The sequence below is a fragment of the Panicum virgatum genome, chromosome 8N, assembly GCF_016808335.1.
Source record: "Panicum virgatum strain AP13 chromosome 8N, P.virgatum_v5, whole genome shotgun sequence".
NCBI lineage: Eukaryota > Viridiplantae > Streptophyta > Magnoliopsida > Poales > Poaceae > Panicum > Panicum virgatum.
Genome location: NC_053152.1, coordinates 10,534,172 through 10,553,616, shown reverse-complemented (window position 1 = coordinate 10,553,616; position 19,445 = coordinate 10,534,172). Strand labels below are relative to the sequence as shown.

The 19,445-nt window shown below is 48.3% G+C and overlaps 1 protein-coding gene across 1 annotated transcript; it reads left to right on the top strand.

Annotated features, from left to right (window-relative positions):
• Positions 1–14,835: 14,835 nt before the first annotated feature.
• LOC120685920 lies at positions 14,836–16,279 on the top strand. The gene is made up of 3 exons (XM_039968057.1): positions 14,836–15,403; positions 15,478–15,681; positions 15,757–16,279. Exons 1-3 carry the CDS (start codon positions 14,875–14,877, stop codon positions 15,954–15,956), a joined length of 933 nt encoding a protein of 310 aa, XP_039823991.1. The 5' UTR covers positions 14,836–14,874; the 3' UTR covers positions 15,957–16,279.
• Positions 16,280–19,445: the final 3,166 nt, after the last annotated feature.

Genomic DNA, 19,445 nt, shown 5'->3' with positions numbered 1-19,445 from the left:
AATTTAGTTCGCCACTCGCCGGAGGGGACCGCGCCGCCGCCGTCGCGGAGCTCACCGGCGGAAGGGTCACCACTGCTCCACTCGTGGAGCGCGCCGTCACCGCCGGGGAGGTCGCTGATGCTAGTCGCTGCCCCCTGCAGCGGCGCCGGTTGAGCTCCCCCGCTTGGATCTATTCGGAGGAAAACGAAGGGCAAGGAGAAAGGGGAAGGAGCTCCGCCGCGCACCAGCTCCGCCGCGCCGCCCCTCCCTGCCGCATGCCGCGCTGCTCCTCCCCTTCCGCCGCCATGGAGCCGAGAGAGGTGTGGACAGCGATGAAGGAAAAAAGTAAAGGAAACAGAGATAGAGAAAAAGGAAGATAGTAGAGGGAGATGCGGAGTGAGTGCGGTAGAGTGGGGCCCTCCATGTGCGCATCGACCGCGCCGAGCGCAGCGCACGGTCGACCATAAAAGCAACATTGGGGGAAGAGCATCCTATCCCACATGACAAGACAACCTATGACTTTTCAAACCTTTTGGATATAGTAGTAACAAATGAATAGTAGTAACAATTACCCATGCTCAAGGGCATTTGAAGAAATGACAAGCTCCATCCATCCTCTTAGTGCACATCCGCACTGAGCAGTCTTCACCATACATGCATTTTGACAAATCTTCTTTGGGTTATCATATCTTCTGAGAGGAGACTCATGGGTGAAATCACTCTTACTCTCAACTGGAAACTCATACACCGCTTTCTGAAAAAAAATAGGACTAAGAGATGCCTCCCACACAATGGGAGGTCCCTTCCTTCTCCCCTTTCCTATCCAAGTGCCGAAACTCTTTCCACTAGATGACCCTCCAGACATTACTACTCTAGAGAATTTCTCGTTTTGAAGTTAATTGCAATGCATCCAGCAATGCGTAAATATAAACAGAGGTAGATTTAGTACCCGTTGTGTTGAGGAATAAATGCATCTGAAGAGTCTACGCCCCTATCATTGAAAGACCTATTTCAAAGGACACTGAAAAATCTATTCAAAATCAGACTGCAAAAGGCTATTTTAAATAGGACTGAAAAGCCTATTTGAAATCACTCTGAAAAGGCTAGATTCTTATATCACTAATTTGGTACGTGCAATTAATTCATCTGCAAAAGTCTGCGCACCATACAATGAATGAATCACGAAAAAGAAATTTCAAAATTTTGTTGCTGGATTAGCTTTTGAAAATATGGAAATTTACCATCGTTTCAAACGGCAATAACTTATGTTATTGGATTAGCTTTTGAAAATTATGTTATTGATACATTTTTTGGATAATTTTTGTCAAAGTTCAAACTGTTTTGACTCATCATCAAAAAGTGAGAATTTTTGCGGATGGAAGAAGTATACGCAGACGTGGGTTGGAGTAGGACCCTTGACCCAAGCAAGCTCCATCATGTTTCTCGGTCTACTCTCCTGTCCCTTTCCTGCTGGCATGCATGCATCTCTGTGAGATGAATCCATCCCTTGCTTTGCTTCAAAAACCAAGTCTGTGTGCTAAATGAGCATGTTCACACTTGTCATACTCTATTTTCATTCTCTAAAAGGTACTATATTATATGCTAATCATCGAGATTCTCTTCTCTATACCTAGTTCTAATACTCTATATCTCATCCTCTATACCAACTACCATTGATGGATTCTGTGTGACCAATGTGCTCGATCTATAGCACTATAAGTGCATCTGAAGTCAATGGCATGTGGACCCACTGCTGTACGATCTAAAGTCAATAACAGTTGTGGGTTCATCTCATGCGATTTAGTTTCCTAGCTCATACGGTTTGTGTATCGATGCGTGAGTAAAGAGGTGCCGAGGTCGATACCCGGCGGCCACAATAAATACTTTTTTGCTGCTGGCTACATTTGCATGGCGCGCTGTCATTTTTTTCGCTTGGCGCGGCGGAAGCTGCTACATGGCGCGTTGTCATTTTTTTGCGAGTCCGGCGTCACCACTGAATTAGGCGAGTCCTCCATGCCACGAGCGAGCTTCAAGCCGTCTCCATGGCGTCGTTGTTGGCGTGGGACTGGGAGCTCCAGGTGAGAAACTGGTGCTTGCTGCATGCGTGGGAGATGCAAGAAAGGAACTGCTGGCCTGCTGCATGCGAGTCGCAATTAAGAGAGGCCAGCGGCGCGGACGGGAAACGAAGAAGCGCAGGGCGGGGCGGACGGGAAACGAGGCACGGAGCCGCTGCGTAAATGTGAAGAACGGTGCAGACGGCAATCGAGGCAGGGGCAAACACGTCCAGCTACGCGGCCGCGAGCGCGAAACGACTTACTTTGTGAAAATGGAGTCATCGCCCAGGACGACTTGCTTTCTGGGTACGGAGGGAGTATATACAATTTTGTAGTGAATTATTGTATGTATGACCAGAGCAGCGTCGTCTCCTTTCACGATAAGCCAAATGACCTGGCAATCTTGATCTTTGATCTATCCTTCCATGCATCCATCTATCTTCAGACTTCAGTGGCGTAATTGACATCTGACAGTGATCCACACGGGACGCGCCCTTTCTGTTATTTTTATAAATATGGTGTGCAGAACTTTTGTAAAGTTTTACTGGTCGCTTTCGTACGTTCCAGGCGACACAAAGGATCGATCACTCTCGCTCGCAAGGGTCGCCTCCCCGCTAGCTAGTAGCGAGCTAGCTAGCTCCTTGCTCCCTATAGTTGGCCAAATGGGCCAGACCCGATGGGCCAGCACGGGCACGATCCGAAAAAGCACGACACTAGCACGGCACGGCACGACAACATAGTGCCAGTGCCGGCACGAGGCACGGTCTATATAGTGCCTGGGCCGCAAGTCCAGCCCGCGGCACTAGCACGGGCACGGCACGACTAATGGGCCGGCACGATGCCGGCCCGATAACACTAACAGAGATGGCCCAATTTGCAAATCTAGGTATAAAATCAAATCATTTTTCCTTCCCACATGCCACAGCCCCATCGTCCTCCTTCAGCCGCCGCCTCCCTCCCTCAACCTCCCGACGCCTCTATCCTCCTCTCCGCGCCCCTCTCTCTCGCCCTCTCGCACCGCGCCGCCGGCCAGCCGCCGCGCCTCCCTCTCACACCGCGCCGCCGGCCCGCTGCCGTGCCTCCTCTCGCGCCGCACCGGGCCGCCTCCATCGCCCCCTGTCCTCGCCTCCCCGGCCAGCGGCCACCGCCGCCGCTCCCACGCAGGCCGCCGCCGCCGCCGGCCTGGCGTGCTGGCGTGCCCAACGGCATGGCACGGCACCCCGGCGCCCTCGCCGGGCCGTGCCTGAGCCGGGATGGCGGCACGGCGGCACTGCACAGCACGGCACGGCGGAGCCGCCGTGCCCCGGCGTGCCGTGCCCCGGCGTGCCCGTGCTGGCCGTGCTCGGGCCGTGCCCGTGCCGTGCGGCCGGTTGGCCACCTATATTGATCCCTGTCTCTATCACTGCCCATCCATCCAAACACATCGACGTCGTGACTACAAGTCTCTGCATTATGGAGCGGCTGATGCCATGTGCAGAGACTGCGCATTTCTGATAAAGCATCAGGCAAGGTGCATGCGTGGCATCGGATCGGATCCACGTGGATGGTCAGTTGGTCACGCTAGCTGGACACTCTGCTGGTGTATATATATATAGGTCGTTTTATCTTTCAGGTACATAATATTTCTTGTGTATTTAGATATAGGCATATGGAGGTGCATAGTAAATATCATGCATCTAAAACAATCTAAAACGATCTGATTTGTACTTTTGTTTGTTTGCATGTCTAGCTCTAGCAATAGCCTCTAAATCACAATCCTCATATAGCTTTTGAGGGTTGCTCCTCTTCTCACAGTCTTTTCAAATAATGCATCTAAATCTAGCAAAAGTCCCCATATTTCAACCTCCATCCTCCATCCTCTCTCCACCGCCTCCTCCTCCCTTCTTCTAGGCGGTTGGGACGAGCTGAGTTCGGTGGCGATGGCCGAGCAAGGGAAGCAACAGTGGTGGTACACCTCGATGGGGTTGTTGGGCGGAGGTCGATCAGAGCTCAGTACATGCGGCCGCTCGGCCCCGCCTTCCCCCTCCTCCCCCGGCTCCGGTGCCGCCGCCGCCTCCCTCCGCTGCCGCCGATGCTAATCAGCTCGGATCCACACTCCCAGGCCCGGTGCCTGGCCCACCGCACGTCTTCCCGCCGCCCCCGGCCGGCGGCGTCCCCGCCACCGACTGCCGCCGCCCGCAACCCGCCTCCGCCGCCGGGCTTCCCTGCCCCCCCTCCATTCCTCTTCTAAGGCCGCCAGAGGCCACGGGACCGGCAACCCGAACCCCGAAGAGCCCTAACCCAGCCGGAGCTCACCGGGGAAGATGAACAGGGTGTCGCGGCGCTTCTGCGACGGCTTGACTGCCACTCACGCGCGATGAATAGCTTTCGCGGAGGAAACAGCGTCGTTGAGAGAGATCCAATTTCCAGTTTTTTTTCCAAACAGAGGAATCCGATTTCCAGTTTAGAGCTCGATATTAAAATTATCCGAATCTGCTGCCAAGTTCGACGGGCCGGCCCAGTTCATCATGGCCCGCGGGAACGGCGCTGTGTTTGGGGCGTACATAATTGTGGCGTTTTTTTCATTTTTATATTTTTCAAAATCATTTTTTACAAAAATATATTTTCGGTTTTACAATTTACCGGTTTATACCCCTACTGCCCGGCAGGGGGGCGGCAGGGGGCTTATCGCCCGTCTGCGGGGCGGCGGCCTCCTGCCGCCCCCCTGCCGGGCGGTAGGGGCCTATATGTAATTAAAATTTGTGTTTTATCGCATGGAGGCCCCTACCGCCCGGCAGGGGGCGGCAGGCTCCCCCCAATATAAAAGCCGAGGTCCCCTCCACATACATTTGCAGCAAACAACATCCATAGAGGGAAAAAGAAGAGACATGCACTACTACAGAACAGCTCAATAGTCCCGGTTAGGAAACCTCTTTTATCCCGATTTCTCACCCGGGATCTCCAATCCGGGACAAAAGATAGGGGTCTTTAGTCCCGGGTGTGGCAACCGGGACTAAAGAGTAGTTTTAGTCCCAGGTCATGCTACCAACCAGGACAAATAGAATTTTCACGAATAAAAAAAATGAACCCTGACCGCTCGGCGGCTTCGCCGGCCGGCGGCCGTCGCTGGCCCCAGTGCCCTCTTCTTCTACCTCTGCTTGTTCTAGTTCTACTCAGCATATGTCTCATTTCTCAAATTCCCTAATCAATAACAACATCATGAAATCTCCCGTTCAATTACAACAATGAAACCAGTATCAATCCTCAAATTAAAAATATGTTCAATCTACCCCAAATTTCTCCAATTACAACAATTAAACCAGCAACAATCCTCAAATTAAAAATATATTCAATCTTCCTTTTTCCGAACAACAGCAGCTAGAACAAGTTCATCAATAGAAAAATAAAAATACTATGGATCTCCACCTCCAATCTTGCGCTTGCGCTTGCCGTTGAGCCGGCGCACGCCGGTCCCGCCCCTCGCCGGCCCCGCACTGGGGCCTGGCCGAGCTCCCACCCACGCGGAGGCGCACCGGCTCCGCCCGCACCGGCGGCCCCGGCCTTGACGCGCTGCGGCCGGAGGCGTTCCTCGGCCCGCTCCTCCCGCGCCGGTGCCCGCCGGTCTGGGCGCGCGGCAGGCGGCGGCGGCGCCCCACCCGCGCCGGCGGCCCCCGGCCTGGACGCGCGGCGGCCGGAGGCGTCGCCCGGCCCGCTCCTCCCGCGCTGCTGGGCGCCTGTCCGGACGCGCGGCAGTCGATGGCGGCCGCCCGCGCCGGCGGCCCCCGGCCTCCTCCCGCCTGCGCCTCCCCGGGCCGAGCGCTAGATCTAGTACTCCCCTGAGAGAAAAGATGAGAGTGAGAGGAGTTGAGGTGAGAGACAGCTCGAGGAGTACGAAATGATAAGGCACCGGTACACAGGGATATAAAGAAAAGGATAGCTTCTCGAAATCACCGAGCGAGGGACATGCATTTGTCCTGGTTGGAGACACCAACCGGGATAAAAGGCCACCCTTTTGTCCCGGTTGGTGCCTCCAACCGGGACAAAAGCCACCTATTGTCCCGGGCCCAAAGGCTGCCGGGACAAATGGCCTGGAACAAAGGCATATTCTGTAGTAGTGGTGGGGTGAGGGAGGGAGTTGCAACAGCGAAGCCCTGCCGGATTTTGGATCCGAACTGCAGGTAACCAATATTTCTCAACTTTGTCATTCTAAATTTTTTGTATTTAATTTAACCAATGTAAAGATCACCGGGGTGTCCGACCCTAGAGGGGGAGGGGGTGAATAGGGTCGCTAATCGTTTTCTATCCTAGGGCTCAATCTGTTTGCATAAGATAAACCTAACACGTCCTACACATGCTAGTTATGACTAAGGTTTATCTATGCTACTCTCTATTTACCCCTAAAAGACTTGCAACCTATAGCCAATCCTAATCAAACTAACTAGGAAAGTAAAGGTACGCAAGATAGAGTAAATGCGGAAACGTAATACGATAAGTAAAGAGGTAAGGGAGAGAATATGCAAACTCCCGTGAAGACACCAAGACACACGATTTAACGTGGTTCGGTTAGGACACCAAGTCCCTCCCTACGTCCACGGCCACTTGTCCAACAAGAACAAGTGTGATGCCAAGTCTCTCCGCTTGATCACCGTCTTGCGTTCGCCACCAAGGCTCCCGGCAAGCAAAGGCTAAGCGACCCCAAGTCACCAAGATAAGGCCACCGGCACCGTCTCTCTCGAAGCGTCACCAACGGCACCGTCTTCACTATTTGGAGCTTCTCACCAAGAGGGGTCTCCTTCCCCGCACAAAGTGTCGTTGCCGCTCCACACCAAGTCGGGGGGTCACACGACGAGTACACAAGATGCTTGCCGTAGAAAGACTTTCACTCAAGCTAGTTCTCTCAAGAACTAAGCCTAATCAAGCACTAAGCACTCTCACAAGCGTGCTTAAGCCTATATGATGTACAATGAAACTCTAAGGTGGTTGGAGGTGTTCTTCAAGTGTAGTAAGCTTTCAGCAACTCCAGCACCCTCAAATGACCCGGCCTTGGGGGTATATATAGGCAGCACAAGCAAATATAGCCGTTGGAGAAAAGCTGCCAGAAAAATACTTAACACTGGTTAATCTGACGTACCTCCAATAGCCATCGTCGGTTCAACCGGTGATACTAAACTGCCCGCCTCAAAAACTAGCCGTTGCGTGTACGGGCAATCAACCGATGCTGAGTCGGTTTAACCGGTGAGTGTAGTTGTCCTGTAAACTCTGAAAAACAAACTCTCTGGACAACTGCACCGACGTTCACCAAGACCCGATCGTCGGTTCAATCGGTGTATAGACCTTGCCTCAGCTTCTGGATCCATTGCACCGATGTTCTCAACTTTCCTGACGTCGGTTCAACTGGTGATACTAAACTTCCTGGTGTGCTCCAAGTCAATGCACCGACGTATGTGATTTTCTCAGCGTCGGTTCAACCGGTGATACTAAAGTATCTCTGTCTTGATTTATTTGACTTGGATTTCTTTACGGTCTCTTCAATTCTTGGCATGAGAGGCCATTTTCGCTACAACCAATATTGTAAAGCAATTTAATTTAATTAATGCTATAGTATTAAAATTTCAGTTCAGTATTAAAATTTAAGTTTATTACAGACTTGTTTCTAAATGAATTATAAATTAAAATAGAACTAAGTTTTGAATAGTGAAATATAGTATTAAACTTGTTTCTAAATATTGCAGCATAAGGCAATGGCTGCCTCCAATTTTGGAGGATTTTCATGGACCGAAGAAAAATCTAGTATAATACTTGAGATCATGACACATCTTGTAATCCGTAAGAAGTTGGATGTATTAGCGTATGGTACGATAGAGATTGTGTTGTCAAAATTAGTTCAGTTTAAAGATTTCACATTGTTTCGAAGTATTACAATGCAAGATGTAAAGGAACACCTACTAGAACGTCGGAAGATATACATGAGGGTATGTGAACTAGCGAATCATCCTAATGTTATTGGATTCTTACAAAGTACTTGTAAGATATGGATGCGGTCAGAGGTGTATGAGATGCACATTAAGGTAACTCTTATTCAGTTCTAATCCCGTCCGTCATTTGTAATCCATATTTACGAAATAGTAAAATTATTGTGTAATTATAGGCTAGGATTACCCCGAGGACACGGAGTTGATTAACAAATCGATACCAAATTTCCGTAAATTGGTATGTACCTTCGGTGGAGTTATGCCGCAAACTAGACGAAGGAGGTGGAAAAGATCTTCGAGTGATAGTTCTTGGCCTCCGCAAGAACAGATGACCGGAGATTCGTCAAATCATGCTGCACCACCTCAAGCACCAACTTGTGTTAACTGGGATGACGATATGGATGACTTCATGCCCCCAAAACCATGGCCTCCAACACATAATGTTTGTCCCCCTGTACATGAATCTAGAACCAGAAAAGAGAGAAAGGGAAAGTCGAGAGGTTCGTCAAGTCATGCTACACCACCTGCAGCACCACCATCTGTCAACTGGGATGACGACCTAGATGATTTCATGACATGATCTATAACATATGATGTTCATCGGTTTTAGATTGTGATGTAAATTGTGATGGGACAGCAGACCTCCTGTACCTTTAATTGAAATACTTATATGTTTGCTATGTTTGATTGCAATGATTATATTTATTTATGAATCTTGAACCTCGTGTGGCTCTATGATACAATACCACATAAGATACAATGAACGAAATATAAATAGAATGTTAAACAAAATACTACATAACATATTACATTGAATGTTTCATTCGTTACAACCAAATTCGAGAGAAATACGCACTGCCAACTAATTAAACAAGACATCTAGATAGTATATACATAATATAATTAGTTTCGTACACACAAATACATTGCAAGATGTTACGTGCACAACTAGATGCGGTGAATTCTTGTAGGTGGAGCCGATCCATCCGTCGGATTTCCGGAAGGTCCAGCCTCGGCAGCAGCAGTGGGTACTGAAAGCTGTGGGCACTTCTTGTAAGTGTGACCGTCTGCTCCACACAAGTTGCAACGTTTTTTCTTCTTTCCAACCTCGGATTCGTCCATTCCATTATGGATACGACGCGTCTGCCGTCGGCCTATGCCCCTCTTCATAGATGGATCTGGGATGAGCATTGGATGAGAATTTTTTTGAGTGAATGGTCCTAGAATACCGATGTCGTATATCTCATGACACCAAGTCTGTGCAGCGGCTTTCTTTGTGAAATAGTGAGAAACATACGACGCAGCATCTAACCCAGATACAGAACAAGCCGCGATGACATGGGAGCATGGTAAGTGATGCACCTTTGGCTTCTGACATCTGCAGAACACCCTCCCGTCAATGGTTATCAAAACTTCTTGAACTACCCTTTGTCTGCGGACACCCTGTCCGGTCTTTTCCCTGCATGATACCTCAAGCCTTTGCTCTTTTGTGCCCATCGATATAACTGAGTGAAATCGAGCCTTTTCCATCTTTTTTTCTTTGTACTCATTGACCCTTCCGCAAAAACGTACGCCTGGATCATGAAGTAAGGAAGCGGTTGATGCGTACCGCTCCCTAAAATACCTTACACATCCATACATGATGAACTCAACAATGCCAACAAGAGGAAATCCACGAACACGACGCATTACCATATTGTAACACTCAGCATGGTTGGTCGTCTCGATCCCGTAACGCCTCCCATCTGTGTCATACAAAAGTGACCACTTCTCTTTAGGTGCACCATCAATCCACTGTGTAAATGGTTTGGCACCTCGAACTAATAAATCTGTAGAACATCTCCTGTTGGTTGATGTGGCCTGGCTCTTAAGCAATTCAGCGCTCATGTCATCAATTATACCCCACAAAGCATCGAACTTCCTCTGCCGATTCTGAGTGCACAATCGCTTGAACAAAGTTAGCAGCCATATGCCTCACACACCACCTATTGACAACATCTGGCCATATAGGAGGTGAAAATTGACTACCTTCTTGGAGCTGCCTTATAGCTGCAAGTAGACCTGCATGCCTATCATTGATAAGGCAAACATTAGGCCTTCCAGCAACAACGTGATTCTTCAAACGTTCAAGAAACCAGTACCAGCTTTCTGTGTTCTCATTCTCAACAAAGGCAAAGGCGATGGGAACTATCTTCTTGTTGCAATCAATTCCGATCGCCGTCAATATTGTTCCCTTATATTTCCCTGTCAGAAAAGTGCAGTCAATACACAAAACAGGAAGGGAGTAAATGAAGGCCCTCACACATGCACCAATGCAGAAGAAAGCTCGCAGCAAAATGCTTGGGCCCCCTGACAAGCTCGGTACACTGTATGTATCATAAGCACTTCCAGAATTTCTGTGCACAATTGCTTCAAGCATACGCGGTAGGTTGTCATATGAAGCCTCATAAGTGCCAAACCGCATCTCAAACACTTTTTGTTTAGCCCGCCAAGCCTTTGCATAGCTGATCACATACTGGAAATTCTATTCAATGTCCCTAATTATCAATGCAGTCTCGTAATCCATTTTCTCAAGAATCACCCCATACATCTTTTTGGCCACGAAAGTAGATGTGATATTACGGTGATGTCCCGCAACACCTGTCAATCTACAAGTATGTGGTGTAACAATTGAACATTCACAGTGTGTTTTGAACTTCTCCTTGTAGGCATGCACTCGCCATGTACAGTCTCTATCTGCACACCTCACCTCGTATTCTTTGCTGCTAGACTTCAACACTCTGAATTCCTTCCTCAGAGATATAGCCCAGACCTTCAAAGCATCCTTCACATCTTCAATGGTACGATACTTTGCCCCTTGTATGACCTCATTCACTCTGTATTCAAACTCCGGACATCTAATATCTTGTACCACTGGATTCCCAAAACCCTCTTCACGACATTCACCTAGCACTGGGAAGCGCTCATCGTTCTCATCGTCCGATGAGTCCCCACATTGCTCCATTATTTGTGCATCCTGGTCTTCTTTCTCCATGTCCTCCACAATTCCAGGTATCCGCTCGCCTTCATCTGCTAAACCTTGTGGTTCTGGTTCTATAGCTTGTACGTTCTCTTCTTCTTTATCCTCTTTGAATGTTGTGTGTGTTGATCCTTCATCATATGTTGTGTGTGTTGATCCTTCACCTAAATGACCGACCTTCTGGTGAATCTGAATTACCATTGCGAGAGGCCACCATCTTTGAAGAGCTGCGTGCATGTAATGTTTACATTCTTCCGTACTACTTATAAGCGTCAACTCCCAGAAATCCACATTTGTTTCACAGGAAGTCACGGTATGAACCGTAAGCAAATGAGTCTTTGGATTCACATTGAACTTCCCGTGAAGCCATTTGCGTATGGAACCAAAACTCCTCTCTAGGGGTTTATCTAGACTGCACTGTCTTCGTTCCAACGATGATATATTTACTCCATAGGAATCACGAGTAATTCTATAGAAATCACCATAATGAACTTGAAACGCCACCTTGCTCGACATATCTGGCCATCCAAAGACTTAATTTTAATTAAACCAGTTTCTAAAACCATGGTACGACTTCAATTATAACTACTAATCCGAACCCTAAGCGGTTACAATTATAAAAAACACTAATTATAGAATTAAAAATACAAAAAAATTAGAATGACAAAGTTGAGAAATATTGGTTACCTGCGGTTCAGATCCAAAATCCGGCAGGGCTTCGCTGTTGCAACTCCCTCCCTCACCCCACGTCTCTCCTTTTTCCCTCTATGGATGTTGTTTGCTGCAAATGCAGGTGGAGGGGGGGGGACCTCGGCTTTTATACGGGGGGAGCCTGCCGCCCCCCTACCGGGCGGCCGGCCCCCTGCCGGGCGGTAGGGGTATAAACCTGTAAATTGTGAAACCGAAAATATATTTCTATAAAAAACGATTTTGAAAAATATAAAATTGAAAAAAACGACATGATTGTGGATGGTACGCCGCTGATCCGGATAAGTAGATATGGACGAAAACGGTTGGGAAAATGCCTTAAGCATTGCTGCTCCTGAATTTTTTAGCTAGGAAAGAAACCGAGAACGGAAAAGTCGGACGAGAAAATAAATTTGATATACGGGATATCAGAAACGGAATATTTCGATCGGTAACATGTCAAATACGATTGGGAATCAATAACACGAAACGGGAACATCGACACATGCAACCCCTTAACACGGTTAGCTCGACGCAACAATTGCAACCGTGCACAATTCATATGCAAACAAATGAACAATAGGCATATAAGATCATAAGAATGTAGATCATATAATCTGTTAACAGGTTTCTCCTACTAGGCTACAACACAAGCTCCTCGCTCTGAACGAGGAACGAATCCATGAGCCCTTGGAGCCAATTGCTCCTACGCACAACACTAGATATCAGCACATGCACATACATACCGATAACCAGAAATTCAGAACAACAGAACCGAGAACCAGAAATTCAGAACAGCATAATGGCCTTGTTTGGTTTGTTTCTTGCTAGGGAATAGTAACATTTTGACTGCTAATTACGGTGTCAAACAAAGCCAGTTTACAAAACCAACTTCAGAACTCCCGCGCTAGGAACCCTGAAGAATCTAATGAGGCCTTTGACTGCGCGATTAGAGGACGGTTACTGTAGCATCACCATAGGCAATCACCGATTAATTACCGTCATTAGATTCGTTGCGAAAAGTTACACCCATCTCTGAAAAAGTTTTGCAAATAGACTTCATGTAGACCACCATGCATACAAGATTCTCTTCTCGAAAAACGTGCGCGCTAGGAAAGAGAGATACCAAATAAGACCATTCACGACCAGGGTTTGCGAAACCGTTGGGAACCGGTCCGGTTTGACCGGTTACCGGACCGGCCCGGTTTGTGAACCGGCCGGTATCAAACCGGCTATAATTCAAAATTCAAATTTGAATTCAAAAAAATGAAAAAATCCCAGAAAATTCCTAAAAATACTACACGGTGCAAAGAATCTAATGATGTAAAACATTCTCAAAAATTCGTTCATTTAGACTAGTTTGAGGAATTTTGAAGTAAATTCAAAAAAGAAAAAGAAAAAACACGAAGGCCCATTGTGGTCTGTATGCTTAGATAGGGTTCGGTGTCATCGGGGGGGGGGGGGTCGCGCACCACATTCGGTCCCTATCCGCCCGAAGCCGCTATCTGTCCGCCACCCCACCATCCCCCAGGAGGCGACCGGCGCCGGCGACCAGTTAGCCGTGCTCCGCGCCCGGTTTGGCCGGCTTACCGGCGCCCCCCCCCCCCCCCCCCCGGATCCGGCGCATACCAGTGCGCATGGCCAGCTTACCGGCCGGGCGGAGCGGTTTACCGGTCGGTGTCGCCGGTTACCGACCCGACCGGGAGAGAAGGTAAGAGCTCAAAATATTTGAGTAGAATGCTTGGTTAGGGCATATTTAGGTGTATGATTTAGAATATTAGATGATTTGTTTTAGGATTTAGGTTACATTTCGGTGTATGGCTGAAAAGTTATAGGTTTTAGGTAGGATTTAAGTGTACTAATTTAGGATTTAGGTAAAATTTAGGTGTAGGATTTAGGATTCTATTTATCTGATTGAGATGTTTTTGTTGTCCATTTATGCAGGTAGAAAATGTCTGGGAGAGATAGAGATGTTGTATGGCAACATGGTGAAAATCTTTATCCCAGATGGCGATGCAACTATTGTCGTACGCAGAAAGGAGGAGGTGGTGCAACAAGATTGAAGCAACATTTAGCTCACCGCGGGGCGGAGGTGGTCCATTGCAGGAATGTGCCACCTGATGTGCGGGACTTCTTTCAGCGTGAGTTGGATAGGGCAAAGAAGGCAACTGCTGACCGGGCCCGAGAGAGGTTGAGACGGGAGAAGGCTGCAGCGGAGGGAAACTATCCCGGTGATGAAGAAGATGAGGAGGCTCAGGTGCAACGTGCCATGGATCTATCGAGAGCGGAAGCAGAGTTCCGACGGGGGGTTGAACAGAGAGGAGGTGCATATGAGCGTGGAGGGGGTAGTGGTTCGACGAGGGGGAATGTTATGCAGAGGATGTTTCGAAGGTCCACTTCGCAGAGGGAGAGTCCTGTGGTGGAGGACTATAACTTGGCAGCTGGTGGGAGAAGAGGAATGACGCAACCAAGGATTGATACAGGCTCCTGGACGCAGAAGGGTAAGAACGCAAAGGAAGCTATTGGTAAAGCTTGGTCAAAGTTTTTCCATATTGCAGGAGTACCTAGAAGACAGGCTGACAGTCCATACGTTATCAGCGCGGTCAGGGAGACACAGAAGTGGGGTAAGTTTTCTTTCATTGCAATGATACCTATGAGCTTACATTCTTGTATCTCATGATTTTTATATTGTTACAGGTGAAGGTATCGCATCACCCACTGGACGGGATATTGATGGCAAGTACCTTGATCAGAATGAACAAGACTTGAAGACGAGGTACATAAAGTTTCAGAAAGACTGGCCCTTATTTAGCATCACGTTGATGTGTGATTCAAGGACTGGTCCGACGAGGATGAGTGTTATCAACTTTTTGATATATTGCAATGGGGTCATATGGTTCCATAAGTCTATTGATGCGACTGGAAGAACTCAAGATGCTGCATATTTGTTCAAGGTAGTCCCTAAATATGTTCCATTCACATTGTGTATGTTATGTCATGTTACTAAACAATCTGTCTTCCATTGCAGGAGATTCGAAAGGTGGTGGAAGAGATTGGACCGGAGAATGTCGTGCACGTAGTCACCGACAACGGCTCGAACTACAAAAAAGCATGCAAGGAACTACTAAGTGACGTGTAAGACCACATAGCTTGGACACCTTGTCTAGCACACACCGTCAATTTGATGTTGAAGGATATAGCTCGAAGGCCTGAACATGGTGTTATCATCAAGCAGTGTAAGCGAATTTCAAATTGGTTACACAATCATGGTCAGTTGAATACAATGATGAGGAACGCAATTGGTGGTGAGTTGGTCAAGTGGAATGCCACTCGATTTGGAACCAACTACATGTTCCTAGAGAGCATCTATCGGAAACGTGATCGTTTCATGCAGTGGATGGCATCTACTGAGTTCCAACACAGCAAATGTGCGAATACCGAAGAAGGTAGATATACTCATGCAAGTTTTTCAAGTATGGAGTGGTGGGATGCAATGAAATATATCATCGACACGGTTCAACCAATATACAAGTTCCTTCGCTTCGCTGATCAGGACAAGAAGCCGAACATGTGCGAAGTCGTGATGGCATACCAGACTATGAAACAGGAGTTGCAGTCTTTCTTTGGAACAAATGTTTCCACACTGAAAGAGTATATTGAGGTGGTAGACGAGAGGTTGGGTGACGTGTTCATAGGCACGTATGTGGGTCCAGGTAACCACACACGAGTCGTCTATTTTTAAACTCTATTGACATAATGCTTATTTGAAGTGACTTATATTTTGCAGCTGCTGTCCTAAATCCGAGGTATGCATATACGATGGATCCAACTCAACAAATGTTTTGTGGACTCAAAGATACATTTCAGCGCATGACGGATCTCCAGAGCGCCGTCCAGGCATTGCAGGAGTTTGACGTGTTTCGGCAGAAAGTTGGCGAGTATAGCAGTGAAATGGCAATGCGGATGGCGATGGACCCAAAGACATCCCCATGTAAGAGTTATTCCATATGAAATTGTTGTTTTCTCTATTCGAATATATTGCTTACATACTCGGTTGCACATGCAGCGTCCTGGTGGATGATGTTCGGATCAAGTACTCCAAAACTGCAGTACCTTGCTATGAGGCTTGTTTCACAATGTTGTTCGTCCAGTGGATGCGAGCGGAACTGGAGTACTTTTGCCTTGCTGCATACAAAGGTTCGCAATCGGTTGTCTCACAAGAAACTTAATAAGCTTGTCTATGTCAAGTACAACCTTCGTCTCTGACTTGAGGAGGTCTCCGGCCCACTGATGCGTGAAGAAGGTGATTTCATTGACCAGCTAGCCCATCTTTCTTTCTATGATGAGAAAAATCCGGTGCGGGAATGGATGGAATATGGTAGATCTAACCGGGCTCCAGTTCTGGACGAGGATGATGATGACGGCGACATCCCTCTCCCGTCCCATATTGTCAGAGATCAAATAAACGTGTCAGATCTACGTGAGGCTACGGGGAATGATTCCATCAGCAATTGGGCACGTCAAAATATAGGTGACACTCACCTAGGAAAGAGAAAGTTGCAGAAGGGGCCTAAGAAGGGTGACCCGAAGCGTCGAAAAGGCAAAGAAACAGCAAAACCAGTTAGCAGCGACACCGAGACTGATGATGGCGAAGGTGAGCGTAGTCCTCCGTATCAGGAGTCCGCGGATAGCAGCTCGGCCGATGAAGGTGATGATGGTGACGGTGCTGATCCTGATGCTGGAGGTGGTGGTAGTGGTGCTCATGCTGCTACTGGTAGTGGTGGTGTTCGTTTCACATGTATACATTGCATATATAAATAGACACATATTTCTGACCATGAGTATTCACTACTAATTATGAAATTTGGTTGATTGCAGGGGAGACTCAGTTCACACATGCTACTCAGGACACCGACCATGGAGTACCGCACTCGCAGAGGAGAACAGGTGGACCGACGAACTATGACAGTCCACAGCACTCTTCTTCCTCCTACAGCGATTCCAGGCAATCTTTTCACTACCCCATTTCTGACATCAGCATGCAGCCACCGACGAGATGGGTGTACGAATGGGAAGACCCCCATTTTTATACTATGTTAGTTCAGGAATGGCAGACAACATCGACGTGGACGGGCCAAACTTGCAACACTACAAGGCTGAGCTGCTTAGAGTGCGAGGTATCGCTTTGATGTCCACCGCCGAATACCAAACCGCGTCCCAAATGGGGGTCTTCCCATTCCTACGTTGAACTTTCATTTCATGTGTATATGTGTATGACTCCGTATTTGTATGCACGCTTTATTACTATTGTATTTGTATGCATGATTATAAATTATTGCTTTGGTAAGATCATTTACATTAAAACGTGCATAGCTAATATCGAAATTTCCTTTTATTTCACACTAGGGATCCATTTTTTAAGCGTTGGAAAACTGCTCGAAACCACCGATATACCGGCCAAACCGGCCGGTAAACCGGAATAATCGGCCGTTATGCCGATTATTAACCGGACCGTCCAAGTTGCCGGTATACCGATTAGAACCGTTTCAACGGGGAAATTTGAATTCGAATTTGCGTTTGACCGGTATAAACCGGTTACCGGTCCAACCGGTCCGGTAGACCGGAACCGGAGGCCGGCAGTTTGGGTCAACCGGTCGGGGAAAAAAACCTTAATCACGACACGCATACGCGACATGCTCATGACACATCAACACAGCAGTACATCACACACAGCATGTGCATCCTTCTCCCTACACGCCTTTCCGAGATGCAGAGATCCCATCCAGGGCAGAGTGGACGGGAGCAGCACGCGACGGAAGGGGACGGAGCAGCTTGTGCCGGCCACTGCGGAATGCAGAGGAGGGGAGCCAGGGTTAGAAGAGGAAGCGGATGGGGGACTGATTTTCTGGGGCGGCTGCTAGTGGGTGTGTGTGACGGGCTGCCAGATTGGGCTGAATGCAGATGTAGGCTGAATATGAGGTTTTCGTGTTAAAAAAACAAGAATACCTACGCGAATTTTCTCGATCAAATACAGTAATCGTGAATACCGTCAGGAAACGCCACCAACTGCTTCCGCTTCTGTTTCTGTCGGATTTTCCTGATTTTTTTCCGTTTCCGGTCGAGACGGGATTTTCTCATCCCGCTTTCATCTCTATGAGTAGATGGCCGAGTGGAGTGGCGCGCAAGCTATGCTTAGTCTTCCACTTTGGAGTCAAGGAGGGGAGGGTAGAAGACGACTAGTAGACGAGTCCTGCCGGCGGACTATCAGCCGAGCTGCGAACAGCAAGACAAGTTGGAATTTGGTAGCTTTATTTTGATAATGGGTGCACGTGACCCCTTGGTGGATTAATCATTGGGTTGCTCGATCTGGGGAGTCTAATCTACAGTAATAATTAATCGAAACAGTACAAATAAAGAGTTGGACGTCGTTCAAATTTCAGAAATGCAGGTTTTTCAGACGGTTAGCCCGTTTTCGCAGACTGGATATTCGTGTCAGTCGCCATTCTTGGTTCCTCCCGCTGCTGTTCCAATCCTTGCCATAAATTAGAACAAAAAATTAAAACAGTAAAGGGGCTATTTGGAAGTCCGTTTTTTTAGAAAAAAATTGGTACTAAATACCAAACCTATAATGTACTTACAGGCGCAAATAAAAATTCCACCTTAGTTTGAGTTGAGGACTATATATTTTATTTTCTAACGAACTAGCATGGGTTCATGCCAACTACGTATATACATTAATAAGAAAGGAAAACAGATCGAGCGGCTAACCGGTAAAAGTCTAACAAAAGAAAATAAACAACAAACTCCATAAGAGCATCTCCGATCCAACAGCCTCAGTAAAACTGGTTGACTAGGTAAATATAGCAAAATTGAGCTCAAAATTGGACTCAACAGACTCTCTTTTTCCTCCTCACACTATCTCACTAAACAAATCCCCCCTCCGCTCGCTTTCTTTGTCGAGCAAGCGTGGCTCGCCATCCCTCTTCGCGGGCCCTGCGCTCCCTCCCACCGCTCCGCTCCCTAGCTCGCTGCCCCTGCACCGCTCCCGCCCCTCCGCTCCCTGCATCGCCGCAGCCAACTCCCTTATCTCCAGCGCTGAGGTGAGGAAGAACCGGGAAAGGGATAGGTTCGCACCGGCGCCTGTGAGTCGCAGGAACGAGCAGAGGTCGGCGTAGGAACCGGCACAGGTCGGCGCCTCTTGCTTGCTCCACACTGTTGTTGTGCCGCTGCTCTGCCATGCACTACTTCGTTGCCATCCACTCGCATCGTCGGCCGCCTCCGCCCCCTCCGGCCGTCAGCCACCTCGCGCACCTCGCCGCTGGTGGTCTCCACCTCCCCTCGCGAGGAGGTGCAACCCGGCCTCTCTCCCCGCCCCACCCCGCTGCGCCTCGGCTCCCACCGCCGCCTCCTAGCCTCCTGCAGCCGATGAGGCTGGCCGTGGAGTAGCGGCGGCCGGCCGCTGCGAGAAGGCACAACGTGCGTGAGTGGAGTTGAGGATGAGCAGGATGAGGCAGAGGCCATGCTCGTCGGAGCGGATCTCCCGCAACAACTATGGCGACGGGGAAGGAGGGCATGGAGAGTTAGAATTTACCTAGTCTGATGTATTTCCTATCCTTTAGATGGCTAAATGGCAAGCTAAATAGAATTTAGTAAGTGTGATTTGAAAAAATTCTTGAAGATGCTCTATAAGGACCTCCACCAATCTACCAATCTGGCAACGATAAGCTTAGCTAGCAGCCAACCTAAGGCAGTGGC